The 17,413-nt window shown below is 44.1% G+C and overlaps 1 protein-coding gene across 1 annotated transcript in view; it reads right to left on the reverse strand.

The window, feature by feature from the left end:
- The window catches only part of LOC126199629 (A disintegrin and metalloproteinase with thrombospondin motifs 7-like), a 583,524-nt gene that overhangs the window by 509,800 nt on the left and 56,311 nt on the right, over positions 1-17,413 (reverse strand). The window contains exon 4 of the mRNA XM_049936555.1: positions 8,120-8,302. Within this exon, the coding sequence (XP_049792512.1) occupies positions 8,120-8,302 (183 nt within the window). The remainder of the gene's footprint in view (positions 1-8,119; positions 8,303-17,413) is intronic.

Raw genomic sequence — 17,413 nt, forward strand, 5'->3', positions numbered from 1 at the left:
AGTGAACTTGTTGTTTCATTTAATGTCAGTAACAGTCACGGTAAAGCCTAACCTAAAAATGTTCGCATTTAAAGTTAAAAAAAGGGTGATTTTACTTAACACACGACCGGTTTTGGGCTTTTGCCCTTCTTCAGGTGGTTTACTTTCATGTACATGTTTCCATACTCAGTGTTGGAGATCACTGTTTACATCAAAAACAAATAATGTGATGATGAGTAAACAGACACAAATGAAACATTAGGAAGTGGCTAAGCGACATGTATTGGAAAATATTGCTGTCCTTACATATAGCTGGTGTACCCATATCGTTTTCACATTATGTTTCTCTCATTTACTTGCAAAAATATTTCGTATTTTGGACGTTAACTCTACATTAGTCACCATGCTAATTATTGGTGACTGCATATCATAGCTTTGATAACATAGTGGCACTTTAAATGCTAGTAGCACATGAACTCATAACCCCAGATCACGTAAGAAACAGATTGACCGTCCTTACGGCGGAACAGGCAACCGTAAAAATAGTTTTCCCGTCGGTCAACAGATGTCACAAGCGACGCTACAATGCTAACTGACCTGTCCATGTCGCGGAGTTGGCAACGCTGTATCTTCGGTGATGTGAATGACGCTGATTTGCGTTCGGCTAGAGCGCTGGGCGCGAAGTGCATTCGTCACACTGCTGACTAGCTCATGATCGGCTGTGGTTTTTCCCGAGTTTTCAATCTAAGAATGTAGATTAGCTCCTGTAATTCTACAAACCAAGTTTATTTCTCACAATCATAAGCGAAATGAAATAAATGAAAAGTAACACACAAACATTTCTCGCGAGTTGCTGTTTAAATGCAGACTGTATTGCAGTCGCAAGGGTTTTACACTCGCCTTCCATGCCGTCTGTTTCCTCTTTGCTATAAAGCTCTTCTGATACGGATTATGGTGGTAAAAAAGATCTCCGCGTGCAGGTTAACATTAGAAAGTTTTCAAAATCCGCACTCGGTTATGATGCGAATTAAGGCTGGACATATTTCAGTGACAGTCATTTCAAATTTAAATTCTTTTACTTTGCATGTAACTTATCGTAAATGATATAAGAGTGGCACAAAACGATGAATTTTGGATTGTTGTTGAAAGGGGGCTGCAAACGCGGTAATATACAAGTGAAAGCGTGTTTTTCGAGCATATTTTGGCGGTGTCAACTTTGAAGAGCCACAGACGGCAAACCATAATTACGTTAAAAATTTACTTCGTACAGTTTAAAGATAACCCGCAAATATTCGCTCTCGCGCAGACCTGTTACTATAAGTAGTGTTTTCAAGTGAAAGCTGTGTGAGGATTATTAGCGCACAGATAAAAAAAATTAAAATAGGCAGCGTCTGTAGTTTGCATGTTATGCTCGTTCTCTTCTATTCTCCTCCCTTCATTCCAGTATAAACGCTTGTTCACAAGTATAAACGAATGGCAGTGAACATTGGCGAATTATCTATGAATACTCGTCTGCAGCAGTGTAAACGAGGTTTTACAGTCGTTCACTTCGTTCGCTCTAGTATATACCAGGATTTAGAGGGACCGATGATATAGCAGTTAGATGACGGCAATTATTCATTTATTTCACTGTTGCGATTTCAGCTCTAGAGCCATTTTCAAGTACCAAGGGAAAGGTCTTGTAAGGTAATGCTTCTTAAATTGTTTACCAAATGTTACCAAACTATGCTTTGCATTTTGTTATCCATATCTTGTATTGGTTTCAGTTTTCACATTGCACACAAAAATGCCTCTACACCCAAAATTACGACAGCGAAGTGAATAAACAGTTTTAAAAAGTCCAAATCGCAGCAAAGATTTCATTTAAAAATTATATGATATGATTCTTGTACAGGAAGGACTGCCACGTCATATCGAATATAACATCTTCTTTATCTTTGACGGGAAATCTGAACATTTTTAGTTCAGGATTTGTTCGTCTACTCCTTCCACAGTTGTCATAACGAGGACCTACGAGTACATCGACTCGATCCACTACCACCGTTATGTCAGAAACAGCTGTACTTCACAGACGCCAAATAGTGGAAAGCTGCACGCGTTCGGCTGATGTTGCCACATATTTCACAGAACGGAATGCCGTCTAGTGGTTGATTCCAGAAGTAAGGGTGTGACGCTGTTGCCGCCCGGTGGCCGTTCCCTGACAAGGGTTGCCTGCTAGACCAAACCATCGGGCAATCTGTTTCTTACGTGATCTGGGTCATAACGTCCGATGTACGAGGGCGGTTCAGAAAGTAACCTCCGATTGGTCACAGTGCGGGTTGTGGGGGGATAGCGACGCCATCTGTGCGTTCACGCACTCAACAGGTCAGTCGGCATCAAGCCGTGGTCGAGTGAACGTCGTACCTGCGCTAGTTTAGTTTTTGTGGCAGTTTGAAATGTGTGCTGCAATAGAAAACCCCGCCAAATGTGAAGTGCATGCTGTCATAAGGTTTTTTACAGCCAAAGGATATTCTGCAGCAGCTATTCATCGTGAGCTTTGTGCCGTGTACGGACCAAGAGTTATGAGTGAAGGAGTTGTCCGTGAATGGGTACGTTTTATTTAAAAGTGGACGAGAAAACGTTCATGATGAAGAGAGGAGTGGTAGACCATCATTGGTGACTGACGAACTCGTTCAGACAGTTGATGCAAAAGTTCGTGAAAATCGACGTTTCTCAATGTCGGAGTTGTCTACTGGTTTTCCACAGATGTCTAAGACTCTCTTGTACGAGATAGTGACAGCAAGAATGGGTTACCGTAAGTTCTGTGCACGATGGGTGCCCAAAATTCTTACCGACCACCACAAAACTCAAAGAATGGCCTCTGCATTAGACTTTCTGTCACGTTATGAGGACGAAGGAGAACCATTGTTAAACAGAATCGTGACCGGTGACGAAACCTGGATTAAGTACGTGAACCCTGAGACAAAAGAACAATCAAAGATGTGGGCACATTCAAATTCGACTACCAAAACCAAGAAAAGCCTCGCAAGATTTTTCTGCCAGAAAACTGATGGCAACGGTGTTTTGGGATGCCAAAGGGGTGTTGTTGGTTGAATTCATGGAACGTGGTACGACCATTAATCACGACGTTTACTGTGAAACAATAAAAAAGTTGCGACGGGCTATACAGAACAAACGCCGTGGTATGCTGACTTCCGGTATCGTTTTTTTGCACGATAACGCCCGTCCTCACTCTGCTCGGAGAACAACAGCCCTTCTTGAGTCCTTCAAGTGGGACGTTATCAACCATCCACCTTACAGCCCATACCTGGCGCCAAGTGATTATCACCTCTTCATGCATTTGAAGAAATGGCTCGGGTCACAGCGGTTTGATGACGACGAAGAGCTCAAAGATGCGGTCACAGGCTGGCCCCAGGCACAAGCGGGTGATTTTTATGCAGAAGGAATTTCAAAGCTTCTGAAGAGATACGATAAGTGCCTCAATCGCTATGGAGACTATGTAGAAAAATAGTGCAAAGATGTAGTTGTAAGATGTATATATTAAAATACTTTTGTTTAACTTGGTGTATTTTTTTAAATCAACCGGAGGTTACTTTCTGAACGGCCCTCGTATTTTCATTGGAGAACATGGGTTATGGTCAAAGAGCTTAGGTCAAGGAAGTACTGAGATGTTCCACATACACATACATACCACATATTACAAATTATGAAAATGAAACTGCTACATGAGTGTGAAACTACCATTATATATATTATAAATAACAACGTTGTTTCACAGTTAAGTAACAATTTCATTTTCATAATTTATAATGTCTGTTATGTATCTTCATGTGTAACATCTCTGTACTTCTTTGGCCTAAACTCGTTGATCATAACCTATGTTTTCCAATGTAAACACTTAGGATGCTGTGAGTTCATGTGCTACTTAAGTTACTAACATACAAAGCGCCATTACATTATCGAAGAACGATATGGAGACACCAATAATGAAGCTGGTGAATAATGTACAGTTAACGTGTAAAAAACTATTTTTGTAGCAAAAACGTGATAAATGTACTGTGAAAACGATAAACCAGCTATATGTAAGTACTATAATACACTACTGGCCATTAAAATTGCTACACCACGAAGATGACGTGCTACAGACGCGAAATTTAACCGACAGGGAGAAGATGCTGTGATATGCAAATGATAAGCTTTTCAGAGCATTCACACAAGGTTGGCGCCGGTGGCGACACCTACAACGTGCTGACACGAGGAAAGTTTCCAACCGATTTCTCATACACAAACAGCAGTTGACCGGCGTTGCCTAGTGAACCGTTGTTGTGATGCCTCGTGTAAGGAGGAGGAATGCGTACCATCACGTTTCAGACTTTGATAAAGGTCGGATTGTAGCCTATCGCGACTGCGGTTTATCGTATCGTATCGTTGGTCGAGATCCAATGACTGTTAGCAGAATATGGAATCGGTGGGTTCAGGAGGGTAATACGGAACGCCGTGCTGGATCCCAACGGCCTCGTATAACTAGCTGTCGGGATGACAGGCCTCTTATCCGCATGGCTGTAACGGATCGTGCAGCCACGTCTCGATCCCTGAGTCAACAGATGGGGACGTTTTCAAGACAACAACCATCTGCACGCACAGTTCGACGACATTTGCAGCAACATGGACTATCAGCTCGCAGACCATGGCTGCGGATACCCTTGACGCTGCATCACAGACAGGAGCGCCTGCGATGGTATACTCAACGACGAACCTGGGTGCACGAATGGCAAAACGTCATTTTTTCGGGTGAATCCAGGTTCTGTTTACAGCATCATGATGGTCGCATCCGTGTTTGGCGACATCGCCGTGAACGCACATTAGAAGCGTGTATTCGTCATCGCCATACTGGCGTGTCACCCGGCGTGATGGTATGGGGAGCCATTGGTTACACTGAGAGGCACCCACATGCCTTGCTCATACTGTGGCATCAAGCAGTCAGGCCTGCAAGATGAGTGGTCTGCCAAGCGAGTGGATTCATTCTTATTTATCGAGTAACATGAACTCTAGTACTCACACTTAAGTTAAAAGTTATCCTCCTATATGATTAATACGCAACGGAAACACGCATCTGACTATCAGTAATTTACAGAACTCTGACTGTACACTACGCACTGGCAATACCACATTTTCTATTTGTCTTTTATTTAACGGCTTTTGTCAACACGTGGCCACCGCACTGAATATGAATGGCGCACACATTATAAATTCGGGACATTATGACAACATAAAATTCGAAGGAAAAGTCCACCAATCTTTTTCTTTTCACTATCTTATTTATTCCGATAAATTCTCTAACCTAAACACACAAATTCTATAACCTACAACAATAACACATGAGAAATTCCGCCCAGTGGGCATGGCTTTACATTGGTGAATCTCTATATTATGGTCTCGTAATTATTTAACGCTACAGTGCACTTTCTGGATAGGATGGTGGATCCTTTATTATTTCTCACACTTCGACTCTCACAATCATCATCACGAAACTATCAAATGGTTGGTTCAAATGGCTCTGAGCACTATGGGACTTAACATCTATGGTCATCAGTCCCCTAGAACTTAGAACTACTTAAACCTAACTAACCTAAGGACAGCACACAACACCCAGCCATCACGAGGCAGAGAAAATCCCTGACCCCGCCGGGAATCGAACCCGGGAACCCGGGCGTGGGAAGCGAGAACGCTACCGCACGACCACGAGATGCGGGCACGAAACTATCCTCCAGACCGAGCAGTACCGAAGGAACAAGCATAACCCACTAATCTTTTGAAACTACCTCGCTACTCTCCCATGCAAACCACACATACCCAAATTACATGACATACACCACACTACAACATGAAATACTACACAGAGAATAGTCACAACATTATCACTTTCAGCTTTCCTATTTCAATTAATATTTATCCCAGTTTCACACGACACTGCCCCACTTTGTAATTCTACTTTCCTACTATGAACTCTGGAGATATTTGCACGTCTTCCTGTGCAATGGAAGCCAAGTGGCGTTGCTGGATAGACGGCCGACTCACCTTGCTTCTCTCTCAGAATTTGAATCTAGCGTCACACGGAATCATATCACGCAAAGTAATATTAAGAACGTATTCATCACACACGCGAGTCCTCAACTGATACCATGGACGAGTACTTCTCTTTATCCTTTGTCTCATACACAGATTGAGACTCGCACAGTACTCACCACGTGGAAGTACTCGTCTCTAATTTCAAGTCCTGCACACGCCATTTCTTAAACATTTCAACTTATGGTACACACGCTATTTCTTAAATATTTCAACTTATTGTACACACGCTAGTAATTCAGCTTAACTTAAGCACACGGAAGTATTTCAACTTATTGCTACACGTGGTTTCATTGTGACCGTTGGTCACTTCCGAAGATTACTACAATCCCATTAATATTACCTGCCTGACATTTAATTCTCCCCACAAAAGTTCCTGAAATAGAGAAATTATTATTTCAAACTACTCTTAAATATTCCACATGCATACCATGTCTCCACTCTTTTGTCATTACGGAGCACAACTAAAACAGGTCTTAACAGCACAAGATCCAGCGGCAGAGTGCTGAAACATGGCCGTTCTCCAGGTCCTCTCACACCTCTGTCGAAGTGGGGGAGCACCCTGCTACCGTATTGGCCAGCCACATTTCAGGCGCTCAAAGCTCAGGTAAATTTCATCTCTTTGGTCCCACCAAAGGTGGCCAAACGATCGTCTCAAAGATGATCGTATATTCACATTCACTGTCTGCGGTTAGCAGACGACCATGCATTCATTCATTTCACAGATCTCACCAAACTGGATGTAGGGATTTACTTTGTGGGAGTGCACATGTGATCAATTAAATAAATAAATTGTCATTCTTTCCCACACTGGTATCCGGCTTCGCTGTATTAATTGAAATTGAGTTATTTTACAAAAAAATGTGTTGTTCTGACAAAAATAATGAAGTATGTTGTACCTATTTTCAATGTCGGGCGGTAGTGTACCCTCTAGTTCGCATTGACGGCACTTTGAACAGTGAACGTTACATTTCAGAAGTGTTACGACCCATGGCTCTACCCTTCATTCGATCCCTGCGAAACCCTACATTTCAGCAGAATAATGCACGACCGCATGTTGCAGGTCCTGTACAGGCCTTTCTGGATACAGAAAATGTTCGACTGCTGACCTGGCCAGCACATTCTCCAGATCTCTCATCAACTGAAAACGCCTGGTCAATGGTGGCCGAGCACCTGGCTCGTCGCAATATGCCAGTCACTACTCTTGATGAACTGTGGTACCGTGTTGAAGCTGCATGGGCAGCTGTACCTGTACAGGCCATCTTAGCTCTGTTTGACTCAATGCCCAGGCGTATCAAGCCCGTTATTACGGCCAGAGGTGATTGTTCTGGGTACTGATTTCTCAGGATCTATGCAGCCAAATTGCGTGAAAATGTAATCAAATGTCAGTTCTAGTATAATATATTTGTCCAATGAATACGTGTTTATCATCTGCATTTCTTCTTGGTGTAGCAATTTTAATGGCTAGTAGGGTATTTTACAACACATCTCGCTTAGCCATTTCCAAATGTTTCACTTGTGTCTATTTCGTCATAGCCACATGATTTGTTTAAGATTTAAATAGTGATCTCCAACACTGAATAAGGAAACACGTACATGAATGTAAACCACGTGTAAATGGGGATAAGCCTGTAACCAGTCGTGTGTTAAATAAAATGACCTTCTATTGTGACTATTAGTGATTATTATTCTGTACCCTGTAAAGGAGCATTCACGGATGTCAGATACAACCATTATGGATAAGATATATGCAACGTCCGACTGCCGTGTGGTCTCTTTGTCAGAAGTCGTTCCCCGGTCTTTTCGTTCAGTTTAGAGAACCGTTCCCTCGGATCACTTCCACATATAGCATCTCTGTGCTACAGACAGGTCTAAAAGAGGCGGAATTAGCTGTACATTCCCAAAGCTTTAATGATAACGAAAGGAATGCGCGGCTTCTGGTTCAGCTGCCCGGCAGTGCTTTGTGTGGCGACGAAAGCCGGCTGCAGCGTGCGCAAGGCCACGCCGTACATACCGGCGGCAGGGACGTTAATAACGCGGACAGACGCGGCCGGCCTGCGTGGGCAGCGGCGCGCACCGCAAGGACGGGGCGGGGGGCAGGCCGCGGCGCTCTGCGCGCTTCTGGGAGGCGCGGCCGGCCGCCGCTCGCCGCAGCAGCCACCGCACCGGGCCTGCTCCCTGCAGGAACTACTCCGTCCTGCTGAAACCGTTCCTGCCGTTTCAATGTCGGGATACTTCCTTCAGCAAATTGGACCTCAATCTTTCCCCTACATCTGCATCAGAAGCTAGACGTGGCAAACCACTATGATGTGCTTGGCAGAGAGTGACACCTACCGTACCACGAACAGGACAACTATAAATGTTTCGTTCGTTTTCAAAGCTGTAATTTTTCAAAAGTATTACACAGAATAGAACCGTAAATTCACTAAGTTTGCAGTTTGCACTCCACAAATTTTCTATGGGAGTGCCTTTGATCACACGAAGCTCGTCCATGTTGTAGTCAAATTCCTCTTCGTACATCCATTTTTAAACTGTATGAAGGTGGGACACAGCTGGTATTATTTTTATTAAAAATGAAATTCCTCCAGCTCTACTTAAGATTTTTTATTTACTTCGCTACTAGTTTCGACGTTGCGTCGACGCCATCTTCAGGCCCGTACACTTTGATGAAAACAGTTGAGTGTGGCTTAGTGTAGAAGTCTAGACGCTAGTGTCTAGTTACTGCCCGCCATCCATGTGGAGCACGTGTTGATCTCACCGCGGGCTTCTAGACTGAGCTCCACACAACTGATTTCATCAAAGTGTACGGGCCTGAAGATGGCGTTGACGCAACGTCGAAACTAGTAGCGATGTAAATAAAAAAATCTTAAGTACAGCTGGAGGAATTCCATTTTTAATAAAAAATACTCAAATTCCTTCCACAACTTTCTAACGGAAAATGCTCCTATCGTAGCACAAAAATTGCCAATATGATCCTACTTATTTGAATGAATGACAAAAGTGAGTACCAGCTGCGTTATTCAACCTCGCTCAGCACCCCTACAAATTTTATCAACAATTTTGGCATGCGAATTTACTTGCGCTCTTTTTAACGTGCAGCTCACCTCAAACTTCCACAAGATCCCCTAATTGTAATTCGCTCACACCCACTAGTCCAACGCTGAAAGTCGCTCATACCCATCCACTCCCAGTTGTCATTCCTCACTCAGTCATTCATACCAACTCGTCGTCATTATCTCTTTCTATCTCCCTGTCATTGCCTCCTGTGCACAGTCACAATCCCCTTCGTTCTGTCCTACTACTACAGTCTCCCCTCACTCTCACTGTCTTCCTCTTTCTCTCTCTTCTTGTTACTATCCTATTCATTCCTTCCCACTTTTCCTGTCTCTTATCACTGCCACTGTCCCTCTCTTCCTCGATGTCATTGTAATATACTCTGTCTCCCATTATCACTGGCTCTCACCCACTAACACTTTCTCTTCCTCTTTATTCCTCCCACCAATCCCCTTGCCACTGCCTCCTTCAATCTTTTCCTAGCACTGTTCCGTCATTGTCAACTACACTACAGGCCATTAAAATTGCTACACCAAGAAGAAATGAAGATGATAAACGGGTATACATTGGACAAATATATTATACTAGAACTCACATGTGATTACATTTTCACGCAATGTGGGTGCATAGACCCTGAGAAATCAGTATCCGGAACAACCATCTCTGGCCGTAATAACGGTCATGATACGCCTGGGCATTGAGTCAAACAGAGCTTGGACGGCGTGCCCATGCAGCTTCAACACGATACCACAGTTCATCAACAGTAGTGACGCGTAATGTGACGAGCCAGTTGCTCGGCCACCATTGACCAGACGTTTTCAATTGGTGAGAGATCCGGAGAATTTGCTGGCCAGGGCAGCAGTCAAACATTTTCTGTATCCAGAAAGGCCCGTACAGGACCTGCAACATGCGGTCGTACATTATCCTGCTGAAATATAGGGTTTCGCAGGGATCGAATGAAGGGTAGAGCCACGGGTCGAAACACATCTGAAATGTAACGTCCACTGCCCTAAGTGCCGTCAATGCGTACAAGAGGTGACCCAGACGTGTAACCAATGGCATCCCATACCATCACGCCGGGTGATACGCCAGTATGGCGATGACGAATACACGCTTCCAATGTGCGTTCACCGCGATGTCGCCAAACGCGGATGCGACCCTCATGATGTTGTAAACAGAACCTTGATTCATCCGAAAAAATGACGTTTTGCCATTCGTGCACCCAGGTTCGTCGTTGAGTACACCATCGCAGGTGCTCCTGCCTGTGATGCAGCGTCAAGGGTAACCGCAGCCATGGTCTCCGAGCTGATAGTCCATGTTGCTGCAAACGTCATCGAACTGTTCGTGCAGATGGTTGTTGTCTTGCAAACGCCACCGTCTGTTGACTCAGGGATCGAGAGGTGGCTGCACGATCCGTTACAGCCATCCGGATAAGATGCCTTTAATCTCGACTGCTAGTGATACGAGGCCGTTGAGATCCAGCACTGCGTTCCGTATTACCCTCCTGAACCCACCGATTTCAAATTCTGCTAACAGTCATTGGATCTCGACCAACGCAAGCAGCAATGTCGCGATACGATAAACCGCAATCGCTCTAGGCTACAATCCGACCTCTATCAAAGTCGGAAACATGATGGTACGCATTTCTCCTCCTTACACGAGGCATCACAACAACGTTTCACCAGGCAACACCGGTCAACTGCTGTTTGTGTATGAGAAATCGGTTGGAAACTTTCCTCGTGTCAGCGCATTGTAGGTGTCGCCACCGGCGCCAAGCTGGTGTGAATGCTCTGAAAAGCTAATCATTTGCATATCACAGCATCTTCTTCCGGTCGGTTAAATTTCGCGTCTTTAGCACATCATCTTCGTGGTGTAGCAGTTTTAATGGCCTGTAGTGTATATTACATGCCACTGTGTCCTTATGTTTCTCTCACAGTGCCATTGTCTCCTCTGCTCTTTTATACACAACCACTACCAGTATTTACTATTTTTCCGTCTCATTCCCATTGCCACTGTCTCCTTCTCCCTCAGCATAAAAAAGCGCTAGTATATTCGCATGTCAAAATTTTTGGGAATAATTTTAAAGGTGCTGAGGAAGGTAGAAAGAGGCAACTTGTACTGCACTTGTAAGTCAGAATCTTTTAAAGAGGAGTACATTCGCCTTTTTTGTGCTCGGATAGGACCATTTTTCCACTAGTTCCATACTTTTCCCTGCCACAGCATGTCACGTCACTCACACGAGAAGAAATTCATGGGCCAGGACAATTTTGACAGTTTACTTGCGTGAAACTGAAATAACACAAAAGTGTAAACCTCAGAACGGATTTTATGTGCACAGAAATTTTGCAAGCGCTTCAGTACCGCAACATGGGGTTCTTAGAATCATTATGATAGTGGAGACACTTTACAGCATATTTCTCCGTGCTATGTCACTTTATGAACTACGTTTCTGGCTCACACCGGTTTTAACGTACGTACTCTACATGCAGAAGCAGCGTAACTTTGATCCTCTGTGTCTCGGAACTGGATGAAGATATCAAGAAAATTTTCAAATTTATTCGTCATATGGGTCTTAGGAATACATCGTAACAATTATAGCCGTAGTCGTCTCGGAATCTATCGTTCGATTTTGGTACCCAAAAAACAAGTTTTTGGGAATATCCAAAAGAACAGATACCAAACAGACACCACGCATTTATATAAATGATTCACCTACGTGGACAATGGATCCACCTTCGTCAGTGCTGACGCACAAGTACGTCCAACCTTCTGCGGGGATCTCAGAGTAGCCAGTATGCAGGAAATGGACACGGACTGCAGATAGTGGCGCTCAGTAGGAATGCAGGTCGGCCGTGAGGCGTACCAAGACAATCAGCGCAGCTGCGCAGTCGTTAACGCACCTGACTAGTATGCTGGAGATCTCGAGCTCGAATCCTGTTCCAGTACACATTTTCACTTTTCGCCACTGAGAACAGTAATCCCTCTCTTTCCTTCCACTTCTCTCCCCTCCATCTCCAATTTACATATAATGTATAATAACTGCAGAATTTGTGTGGTGTCTGTTTCTTTTGGACATTTGCGAAAGAACAGACACCACGCATTCATAATAACGTATTGTGCTGTAATTGCGGTTATGAGCGGAAGCAAGGTTATTTACGTCAGTGTGAATTTTTGTTAGTGACTAGCGATTGTGTTTAGAGTTATGCTGTAATAATCAGAATATTGAGGAATTTTCTAGAGTAAGTTTTTAGTTGAAAAATAGCCAGTTTTAGCTACAGTAGACAATTCAGTGAGTGAGGAATTTAGCTTCAAATGTCTACTAAAAATAACCAGACGAAACGAAAATGGATAAATGCTTATAAACGTGCAGATTCTTTTTCAGTAGAGATGGGCAAACTCGTTCATTCTTGGGAACTAGTTCACTCGTGATCGCTCTTCTTGGGAACCGTTCAGTTTTACTCGTTCACCGTTCATTTGGGCTTGGTATAAGGTTCTTACGAAAAATTGAAAATTAGTAGCATAGGTGACAAGATGGAAGGCGCCAAGAGGGGGCACATGCCTCCCACCTGCAGCACAGAGTTTTTATTCATAACAGAATTCTCACACACTTGTAATTTTCGTGATTCTGCAAAACCTGTCGTTTAGCCGACTGTAGCGTTATGTGGGTAATCGCAGTAAAATAATATAAGGTGGCGCACGAAAAACCTGCCCCGAGTACAGACTGCTCGAGAATTCCGCAAGATTTGTTGAATGCTACGAGCGGATTTGATAAAAGTAATAATTACGCAGTGAAGAAATAACAAATACGCTACTGCAAACAACTACTTCGAAACAATACATGACGATTGGTAGGCGACAATTAAGCAGTCTAGTACTCGGGGCCGATTTTTAGTGCGCCACCCTGTACAACTGAAATAATATAGTAGAAGTTATCATATTCTCTTTACAAAATGTGACACCAGACACTCGATTATGGAGCGCGGGCTTCATTCGTTTGTAAGTCGGTCTGTCTCCCGTAACAGTGAACATGCTCTTTTACCTTGGATCAAAATAAGACGAAAAATGGCCACTTGTCTGTGCCGTGCCGACTTCCTTTGCATGTGCAATAACAAAAAAAAATCTTGCCTTTTTAAAAGTAATTTCTTCTGCTGTTTATCGAAATAGTGAAGTAAGCTGATATTCCGTTTTGTTGCCTGAAAAGATGTAATTATTACATATGATTTTTATATAATTAATGTAATTATAAAATACATTGTAATTACCGATCACGGACGCTGAATAGAGTACGAAAAGAACCAGAAGTTCAGAGTTCAAAAAAGGTTTGAAACAGATCCAGGATGGGCGTGCGCAGCGAACGAAACGAACAACAACTCGATACTGAACAACTAGGGGCAGTCTGCAGTGAAACTGCGTCGAGTGGCCACACGAAGGAGAACGAGTCCGCCCGAGCGAGACCGAGACAGATGGGAACGGGACCGAGGCTGGAACGACACCGGCCTATGTGCCGTTGCGGGAACGAGACCGACTGTTACCCGTTCCCGGGAACTGTAAGTAAAGAGCTGCGAGCGAAGTGAACTATGAAAGACCGTTCCGTAGAATTCGTTTCTCGCTCGTTCCGTTTATCTTGATGAACCGTTCCTTTGGAGCCGTTAGTTCGCGAACGACCCATCTCTAAAAATGTTGAAATGTGTGTGAAATATTATGGGACTTAACTGCTAAGGTCATCAGTTCCTAAGCTTACACACTACTTAACCTAAACTATCCTAAGGACAAACACACACACACCCATGCCCGAGGGAGGACTCGAACCTCCGCTGGGACCAGCCCTACAGTCCACGACTGCAGCGCCTTAAACCGCTCGGCTAATCCCGCGCGGCCGACCCATCTCTAGTTTTCAGTTGAAAATTCTCGTGTCAGCTCAATACATTTTACTGTTTCGGACTATGAAAGCGATTTGAAAAGTGAACTGTCGAATGTTCCTTCGAAATGCAAGCTGTAATCTGATGCTGTTCCAACACTAAATCTACCTTCCTCCGTTAGTGATTTAGGTCGTAGTAATGAACCTAATAATGACAGAAATATTTGAGAACAAAAACGAAGCTATCGCAGAGAAGTAAAAGATATTTTACAGGCAAATATACTTCTAGTTAATGAAAAAATTGCTACTAGATAAAACGTTAACATTAACAACGAACACTGCTGTGAATAGAGCAATGCGTCCCTACACCAATTAGAAATTATGGAAACAGAAATAAAAGACGTTAGGCAAAAGAATGCAGCTTTACAAGATCGTCTCTCTCGAGGTAGCGCTGAGTTGCTGAAATTAATAGTTGTTCAAAAAGTGATACAGGGTTCTTTTTCTGTCTGTCAGGAACAAGTGGTTATGAAAGGAGGTGTATTAACTGCTCATCTAAGGATGTTGCGAAGGCTGCGTTGCTGCCTATCGTGGAAAACGTTATCTTTTGTCACAGATGCATTGAAATATCCTCTTATTAGTGAAGTTAGTATTAAAAACATGACTCAGGTAATTTAGTGTTCACCAGGTTTCATTTATTTGAGCCTCAGTGTTTTGAAAACTCAATCAAACTGATAAACAATATTTGAAAAATATTTAGTTTGGAAGCTTTACACTAGCATTTCGCGGCGCGGACTCGCCGCTCGGTTAGAGGGGCCATGTCATGAATTGCGCGGCCTCTCCCGCCGGAGGTTCGAGTCCTCCCTCGGGCATGGGTGTATGTGTTGTCCTTAGCGTAAGTTAGTTTAAGTAGTGTGTAAGTCTAGGGAACGATGGCCTCAGCAGTTTGGTCTGTTAGGAATTCACACACATTTTAACATTTGAAATAGCATTTCACCGACCATAGAAAAAATAGCCTAAGTAATATAAAGCTTAATAATAATAACTAAAACCTCGAAAATCTCGATTACATTCATACCTGCGTGTGAGTTAAACGAGAGTGCACCTTGTGCCTGTAAGGCTTCGGTGGGGTGCGATGTGGCGAGAGGGTTCAGAGTGACGTCACAGATCACAGTCCGCTTGTGCGAGACTCCTACCGTGTATTCTAGCATCCGTGTGTAGCGGTTGTCCGACAAATCGTCATGAAAACATCATTGTTAAAACGTTCGTTTATTTGTTCATTAACTACGACAATCGCGATGATACCCGAAGAAGTCATCGCCTTCAGGATGTAAGCTCACCACAGCCTGCGAAGCATCAGTGGGCGGTCTGCTGCTGCTGATGGCTGCGATTCTGCAAGGATACTGACCGCTGCAGCTAGCGGAGCTCGCAATGCAGACAAACGACTATCTGGCAGCACAGGAGGGGGCATGCAGTAGTGAGGAGATCGCGCCTTGGACACAGCTTGGATAAGATGGCAGCAGTGTCAGCCAACACGAGCAGCGGCAGGCAGCAAGGATTTGCCCAAACCTGTGATGGTGCTGAATGGCTGCACAGGCACAAGTCCGAACGGTGGACCTCCACGGTAGGAGGACAGCAGCGGTTGTGGTAGGCCCTCATGTGGCCCAACATTTGGAGGGTCATAAGACTACAGCATTGGGAATTGGAATCGCCGAATGGACCGCTCAGGATTGGCATCACGTTCTCCTGACCGATGAGTGTCGCATATGCCCTCAACCAGACAATCGTCCGAGATGTATTTGGAGACAACCCGGTCAGGCTGAACGCCTTAGACACACTGTCCAGCGAGTGCAGCAAGTTGGAGGTCCCCTGATGTTTTGGGGCGGCATTATGTGGTGCCGACGTACGCCGCTGGTGATCATGGAAGGCGCCGTAACGGTAGTACAATATGTGAATGCCATCCTCCGACCGATAGTGCAACCACATCGGCAGCATATTGGCGAGGCACTCTGATGAAGACTCACATTTCCCACTCTTATTGCTAGATGCATGTAGTTTTACATGGTAGCAAGTCAACGAGAGATTACACTGACAGAGATTAAGAAGTCTCTCTTTCAGAATCACGGTCGTGTGAAACAATTTTTCGGTGTCCTCTTATTGGCATCCCATTCTACACCAATCGAACCCCATATTTAAGAGATCAAACGAATTGTTTGTAACTTTAAAATTACTGAAATCAGATGAATAACATTTTATATAGAATACGAAATTGTACGACGTCTCTGTCTTCTCTTTGTACTATGTCCTTTTGCTCGCTTTAACTACAAAAAGACACGCCCGGCATTAAAGCTTCCACCGATAAAGCCAAGAAGGGTAAGCTGAGAATAGTGTCGACATGCAAACTAGGTAACACCGCATCCACAATGCTTGACAATTGCCAAGGAACCGAATCATTGTTGGGCAGGAAAAGTCACAGGCAATGATGGACGACATAAAAGATAGAACATACGTAATGGAGACGGAGTGTTGTATTTATAACGGAAACTGACCAGATTTCAATATATGAGAAGACACGATAATAGACATAAATAACGTCCTTGTTTGACGCAGGTCTGACCCCCAACATGCAGGTCGATATAGGATTCTCAGTAACGAATATGCCTTCCTCCGGCACTAATGATCGTTTTGCATCTTTATTCATACTGGCTATCAGACTGTTGAAGAGTCCCCTCTCGAGATAAGGTAGGGTTTAGGTCGGCGTAGTACGCAGGCCATTCCATACGTTCAATATCTCTACTTTGTCGTGTGCCAGACACCTCAAGTTTTGTGTGCGCGGGCATCGTTCTCCATAAAGAGAAACTCGGGATCTGCTCCAACCCTAAACAGACGGACATGATCCAAAATAATCTCCCTGTAATAACGCTGTGCTGTAACGGCACCTGTCGCAGAGAAATGCGGCGGTGTTCGGCCATCGTGCGTAATGTCTGTCCACACCATAACGCCTAGGCCATACCGGTGACGTACATGAACATTCTGTGATGTGTAACGTGTCCCCCCCCCCCCCCCCTCTTTCTCTCTATACACTAATTGTTGACCATAATCACCTGCCGCAGTGAAGCGGGGTTCGTCGGACATCACTCTGGCCCGCTGCTGCTGAGTCCAACCAACATGCACTCTACACCAACTAACTCCTTCTCGACTATGGCGTATGGGGTGCATTTAACAGTCTTCCGAGCATATAAACCAGCCTTATTTAATCACCGCGAAATGGTTGTGACAGTGACACATCTATTGGCAGCGGTTGCAGGGTCTGCAGTGATATGCCTATGACTGAGATGTGTGTTTCTTTTCGTCACTAGGGCAATGTATCGATACTCTTTCGATATGGTGGATCGTCAA

The sequence above is a fragment of the Schistocerca nitens genome, chromosome 8 (assembly GCF_023898315.1).
Source record: "Schistocerca nitens isolate TAMUIC-IGC-003100 chromosome 8, iqSchNite1.1, whole genome shotgun sequence".
Lineage (NCBI taxonomy): Eukaryota > Metazoa > Arthropoda > Insecta > Orthoptera > Acrididae > Schistocerca > Schistocerca nitens.